General features: G+C 41.8%; 1 protein-coding gene across 1 annotated transcript; it reads left to right on the plus strand.

The window, feature by feature from the left end:
- The first annotated feature begins 246 nt into the window (after positions 1-246).
- On the plus strand, positions 247-1,070 carry LOC128745491 (uncharacterized). Its single transcript, XM_053842565.1, has 2 exons — positions 247-774; positions 843-1,070. Exons 1-2 carry the CDS (start codon positions 247-249, stop codon positions 1,068-1,070), a joined length of 756 nt encoding a protein of 251 aa, XP_053698540.1.
- The last annotated feature ends 6,202 nt before the right edge of the window (positions 1,071-7,272 follow it).

Here is a 7,272-nt window from a genome sequence, read left to right on the forward strand (position 1 = left end):
CATACACCAATTTAAGCGAAAGGGTGGCATATAAATGAAGTTTATTTGTTCCGCAACCGAACCGTCATACTGGGTTGATTTTCAATGTCACTGCATCCGGCTGCATTTGTGCATTACACGCAAGTGTGATTCGCATAATTACTCTCGCCGAAATGGTGTGTTTCATTAAGGTCCAATGTTGCTCCGATTAGTCTTGCACGACCATCTAACCGTACCGGAGCGCTCGGGTTCTTTCCCGAACCGGCAATGGTAGTCAACTCAGTTCGCATTACGCCTGCCGGCGCTACAGTGGCTAATTCATCCGGTGACATCGGTTCCATAGATCGTCAGCATTCATTCTATCGTACTTACCCATACCCGTTCTTTACGTACTCTTCTGGTTTCAACCCGTACGGGATTCCATTCGGACCGGCACTGGTAGAATCTCCATACCCGGTCCATCCGGCAGCCACTGTTATGGCCCAGCAGTACAGCCCAAAGTACGGCCAACCAAGTGAGTCCGGCTACGATGGGAGTGACGGCATCGGTTACGGTTCATCATATGGGCCTCCAGGACCCCCTCATCCGTCGGGTGGAGCAGTATACGAATATCATGCACCACCGGCACCACCGTCTGTTTCACATCCACACCCAGTTCCCTTCCAGTTCCGTGCTTCCAAACCGAAGAAGGGAAAAGGAGCCGCACTTTCCGCATTAACGTTGCTGGCATTTCTGTATTTTCTTAATATGCTGCAAAGCTGCCTGAAAGAGCACATGGACACAATGAATCCAACGGTAAGTTGAGTGTTACCGACGGTGTATTAACGGTACGTCTGATGAATGTATCAATTTTTTACCGTCAGGTTATGGTGATGACTGCTGGAGCGACGCGTCGAAAGGATGCCGATGAAGTGACGTTAACAGAATCTGATGAAAAGGTCGGAGAGTACGATGCACCTGGCGAAGTAGATTTTACGGATGACAGATTTCATCTAGTGACCAAATCTCCAGGAGGTTTCAGCTCTTTCGTTAATGACAAACCCGTGCGAAAGTACAAGTTTCGCAAATCTAATTCAGATGATGAGCAGTGATTTCGGAACAAAACATTTTATGAATGGCTGCTGGATTTGTGTTCAGCCGTTGTGTGGAAGTTCTTTACCGGATAAAAACTCAATATACGAATGTTCTTAACTCAAACATATTGCAGCACCGGTATGAGAGATCAACTTAATCTGCTTTGAAGTCCGTTTCCGAATATGCGAGAGTCTGCTTGCGATTTAATCATTTTTCCATATCAAGTAATAATAAAATCCTTTTTTGCGCTCCAAAACTGGCTTGTGCAGCAAACGAACCGCCTGAGTTGATCGAAAAGCTCGAAATCAACGCAGGATTCGTGTTTATTGAAAAAGTTAAAAAAGCAGGGCTGCTCCCTGCCTTACGAGCAAACTGTGCGAACCGTTCAAACCACAACAAACAAAGCTTTGCACAAATTTTCATATTCAGCTTTCTCTATCCCGCTGTTCATCACAGTGGCCGTCCCGACGCCAGTGCGATTGTTCGCTCGATGTTGCCACAAGGCAAGGGTCCCACCGAGCGGTAACGTAGGAGCGGTATGGCAACTCCTCGAGTACGCACGGGCACCGACCGTTTGATCCGGTCCACACTCGAACCGGCATGGAAGGACCGGTCGAGTTTATTTGCCAGAAAATATGTTTGTTTGAATTAAAAATAAAAAAAAACAACGGCCGAAAAGTCGGCCCTCGAAAAGCAATCGTTGTTGGGCAAGAGCGGAAACAAGGCAACCGCGGAGAAATCGGATTTCATCCCGAAACCGAAATTTGTTTTAAAACGGTCGGTAGGCATACATTCTTTGGGTTTTTTTCGCGATTCAATTTTTAGGGCTGCATGGAGTTTCCCAATTTGCCTGATTAATTCGATAAAACTGTTCAAACAGACAGTTTGTGCTAATAGAGCGAACGCCTAACGATGATCTAAAATTCCTTGGCGTTAGTCTAATTTTATATGCCGGTTTAATAACTATCTCTATTTTTGTGAATAAATTGATTGACGACGAGCCGCAAAATGGGCTTTTGGTTGGTGAAGAGCCGGGTAATGCGTAGGTAATATACTGGTGTGGTCCATAGTGGTCCTTAGCCTCTTATCCAGCAACTTCTATTCCTATCTCCTCGTGAACCAGCCGAAATATGAGCAATCTTAGCGGAGATCGGGTAAGCAACCCCGGTGGAAACTAAGATCATATACTGGAGGCTCTGTGTTGTCTCGCCACTATAAGATGGCAACCCCATCACGAGACTTGGTAGCGTGGCCCTAGTAAGAAAGAATACCTAAACCTTAAATTACTTCGAAAAATCAAGAAAATTCGACTCGGAACATTCTACATGGACAAAAACGATGAAGGGGTGCTGCACGATCAGTTCGAACCCCGAAAGCTCACGAGAGGATGTGTATGCTGAGGATAAAAGGTCGTTTCTTCAACGACATCCTCATAAGGTAGACCTGACGAGGAGAAGGAAGCGTTATATGCTGCTGGAGGCAACGTACGACAGCTGCTCGCCACGGGACATCAAGTTCGCCATCGGAAATATGAACACCCAGGTCGGCAGGGAAGCAATGTACAGACCGGTAATCGAGCTCCTTAACCTGCACACCGCACGGACATGAACGACAAAGGTCAACGATGCATCAATTTTGCTTCCCATGGCCTGGTGATAAGAAGCACTTTTTTCCCCATAAAGATATCAACAAAGTCACCTGGAGATCACCTGACCAACGAACATTGAACCAAATCGACTATATTTTCATGGATGGCCGGTTTTTCTCGAACATCACCAACGTGTGTTCTCTACGGGGTACGGATGTCGACTCGAGTCATTACCTAGTAGCAGTACAGGTGCGCTCAAAACTATCGACGATTCATACCTCACAACAAAGCCGCCCTTATCGGCAATTAGGCAACCCGCGAGTTGCCGAGAAACTACGCGCGCGTACTGAATGAAGCTCTTCCTTTGTGGAGCTAGTTGCTTCGACCCTCGAAGACGGATAGAGCAGAACACAACTACGGTGCAGCTGAAGTATCCCCGAGCGCTTGAAATGGTTGGTTTGCCAGGCGAAGGAGAGGAAGAAAACCGAGCTTGGAAAAATTATCTAAGCATAGCCACGAGGGAGAAATTTCGTTAAGATTCGACGAGCGCGGAATGACTTGACCTCGATCCTGAGAAGGGAAAACCGCCAGAAGGAGGACAGAGATCGTGAACAGCTAGAACAACTAAAAAGCAAAGCTGTAGGCTTAAACGTCGTTCAAAGACTTGACCCTTCTTTATCGATAGACTTCGCGAACGGCAATTAGAGTACAGGACAGTTACGAAGCTAGTGCAGAAATCCTACTGACTCTATCTAGCAGCACCGCCTAGCCGAGATTCGAACGTACGACTCAGTATAAGTTTTATGAGAGGGTGAACTAATCTCTCAAGGGACACACACCGAGGCCCGAAATGTGTAGGGACGAGGTGGGAAACCTGGTCACCATCAGTTTTTCGATGGGCATCTCAACGACGATATAACAGAAAGAGATGAAATGGAAGTTAACCTAGGAATGCCTACAAGCAACAATAGCGTACCGGCTCCCGATACCGAAGAGATCCGGCGAGAAATTGGTCAGCTAATTGGTAGTATAATAGAGCCGCCGAAAGCGACCGACACCCGGCAGAACTCTACAAAAATGGTTAAGAACCACTAGTAACGGCATTGCACTGGATAATTTCATGGATTGGGAAGGAAGAGAAACTACCGGAGGAGTGGATGGAAGGTGTGCTTTGTCCTATCTACGAAAAGGGCGATCGGCTAGGATTCTGTAACTACCGCAAACAGCAATGACAGATAATGCACGAGAACGGAACAAATTGACGCGGCTGATCAAAGCTACCCTGGAGCGTGTGATGTGCGTGCGTGTTTCGGGGCACTCTCGAGACCCTTCGTAACGCGGCGAGAGTTGCGGCAAAGGGATGGACTGTCTTATGTCTGACGAGCAGGCAATCGGAATTTTTGTTGACTAATGCATGACAGGATACAACTATTTGATAAAATTGAAAAAACGCGCCGAATAATCGCCACAACTTCAAATTCCAAAATAAATAGAACGCGTGAGGATGCATGAGATTTTCTTTCGGCACAATATTCTAGAACTTCAGACCTTTCCAATGATGATAAACATATTGCTTAGAATATAAACAAAAATGCTTTTTTTTGAATGAAATACCTTAAAAAAAGAACGCAAAAGTTTGCTATTTCCACGCCTGATTTACGGATTTCACCTAAAAGTACATAAATAAACTTTTGCTGAAATTTACTCTAAATACCTTTATCTTGATTATCCATATTGAGTTTAACGTGGCACTTTCGGAAAAATGTCAAAAACACAGCAGGAACTCAAGCTTGTTTGTCGGACCACTTGCGAAACAAATCACTTTACGAATTACAGCATGGTTTTGACAGCTGTACAGTTTTGTATACAATCGTGATGTTTCAAAATGGCCGACATATGATGCTATAGCTATCTAGCAATACAACAATGATAAACAGCGCGTGGTTCATTGACATTTTGATTATTGAATTTTGGCCAGGTTTTTGGCTCAAATACTCCTACGTGCGTCTGTAGTAGATTCACCCCTATTTTGTAATAGTTTTCAAAGAATGATGTACAAACTTTCTCTAATTTGAGTTTCTATGATAAAAAAGAAGAAAAATGTTAGGAGAAAGGTATATGAACTATTTTACTTTAATGCAACATAATCTAGAAGTTTGTTTTGCCCTATTTTATTCAACGTTTTTGTACTACAGGTATAATACCAATTCGATACTTTTACTAGAGATTTTCAAGAAGGCATGCATGGCATGGAAGATCGAACGACGATCTAGTTTTTCACTAAAATATCGTGTAAGGGAATGTTTTACCTTATTTTACCCTACAACTTGTACTGAAATCTGAGACTGTATAGATAGGAAAAATACTAAATCTGCCCCGATTTCATTCAAATTTGGTGTATTTGTTCCTAGTTGCAAAATTTTAGACCCATATGTTTTTATATGACGTTTAGGGTGCCCCTTTCTGAGTTAGGGTGGTTACGATAATCGTTATGCTTTCCGATTTTAATTAATTCAAAACTTCATAACTTTTGAACCACTGAAGCGAATTCAATAATTTTGGTTCTGAATAATGAAGAGATTTCAATCAACTTTTCAGGAAATATATTCGACTGTAGCTCAAAGCATTCAGAACTATAAAAACATTGAAACTTTGAAGAAAAAAAGAATGGTAAACTTGAAGATTCTTGTAGCCACCTCAACTCCGAAAGCGACACCCTAAGCGTCCAATAAAAAATATGGGTCTAAAATTTTCCAACTAGGAACAAACACACCAAATTTGAACGAAATCGGAGCACTTTTAAGTTCATGATTTTTACGAATTAATTTACGTATTCGAAAGCTCGTGAAGTTAAGGAAATAGAAAGCTTAAATAAGCGATAACTTTGCAACCTTCTGCAAAAATATGTGTTTTGAGTCTTTCAAAAATCTCCTGGAACCATATGGTCTTGTAAAATGCAACCAACATACGCTAAATATGAAAAACTTATTTTTAAAAAATTTCAAAAAAAAACCTCTATAGCTGTGCACTCGATGGAGATAGAAATGTCATTTCTTTAGCAAAATTGTTTACCTTTATATTTTCTATAACTTCTATAACTATAACGAAGAAACCATGTGTCTGTGTGTATCGAGCCTTTAGTGAACGCGAAACACATAAAACGTATGCTTACAATATTTTCATTTGGGTGGTTGGGGATAAGCAGAACTCGTACAAGTTTATAGTACTCGACTTAAGCTTTAAGATGAAGCACTGATTTCATAAATGCACTTGCCCCATTTTACCTCATAGGCTCGTGAAGCTATGGAAATTTAAAGCTTGAATATATGATAACGTAGAAAGTAAAAGTCCCAAAGATTTGCGATCTTTTGCAAAAACGTGTATTTTGAGAGCTTTGATAAATACCTAGAACATTGTATTCTTGAACTAAGAAAACTAAGAAAAGTTAAGTATAAAAACCCAATTTTTAAAGAAGTTTTAAAGAATATGCCCTATAGTCCAGCACTCGATAAAGATAGAAATTAAATTTCTTCAGCAAAGTTGCTTGTTTTTTCAATATTTACAACTTTATCGAAGAAACTATATCTATATTTCCTAACACCAAAAGGTAGTTCTTTTATTTTCATTATAGTACGCGATGACTAACTTTTGATAGTTTTCGATTAAGGGGTCAACTGTGGGGCTAACGGTTCGAAGTTTGGTTGGGAAGCTTTGCGAGAACTGCTCGAATCAACGGCGCGTTTAGTACTTTATTGTAAAACGCACTTAGCGGAGCCAATGTATTAAATTATGTTACCAACTGGTAACAGCAGGCACTACTTGGAGAGATTCCCTTCGTACAGCTGGCGAAAGTTGGGAGAGTATGGTGGGTCGACCACGTCGCAAGGATGCCGGATGTGGCAAAGCTGATATTCAAGAGATTTTTCACTACGATATTTTTTTTCTGATTATCACCTTTCCTACCATAACAAGGCAAGTTATCCAGACATTGACACTGTAGTGTTATACGCTTAAATCTAACGGACACAACTAATCAAAAATTACTATGTTGGTATATTTTTAGCTCTTGCACGAGTTTTAAATTTGGCGGTTATTGCCTAAATTACATTTCTCACTAAACAGGCAAGTGCCTGCCACATTCCGCAAAGCAGCTTAGTGCTAATGTTATTTACGAAAAATTAAACGAACGTCACTTTCAATTGAATAATCAGTCAATTAGAACAGTTAAGCGAGTTGTCACAAGTAGCGATCTGCTTTTTTCCAGCTACCGTGATACCGCTCTGCTCTGTTGATAAGAACGCACCTAACTTTATCGTGCCGGTCTGGATCTTTAATCTGGAAGTGTATCGCGTTAGATGACGCGGCACAATTGGACGCACAGACGATGCACGCCGATATGCTTTTTAGGAATAAACCAAAAAGCGCTACCTCACGTCGGTTTGCTCACTTACCGTCGGTAGAGTATATTTGGAAGCGAAACTAACCCTGAATTTGTTCATTCTGGTAATTGACGAAGTCTCGTCGTTTAATAGAAGGACGTAGTTCTGTTCCAAAAAGTCAGTATTCCTCCGTCTAACCGATTCGATTTAGTTTACGGCTTGTGTTTACATTTCCACTTCCTCCAACAGATC

This window comes from Sabethes cyaneus, chromosome 1, assembly GCF_943734655.1.
Source record: "Sabethes cyaneus chromosome 1, idSabCyanKW18_F2, whole genome shotgun sequence".
In the NCBI taxonomy this organism is placed as follows: Eukaryota; Metazoa; Arthropoda; class Insecta; order Diptera; family Culicidae; genus Sabethes; species Sabethes cyaneus.

Excerpts from the sequence above, each read along its gene's own strand:
- LOC128745491 (XM_053842565.1), top strand. The coding sequence starts at position 247 with ATGGTAGTCAACTCAGTTCGCATTACGCCTGCCGGCGCTACAGTGGCT. Across the intron at positions 775-842 it reads TGGACACAATGAATCCAACG|GTTATGGTGATGACTGCTGG; the intron begins GTAAGTTGAGTG and ends TTTTACCGTCAG.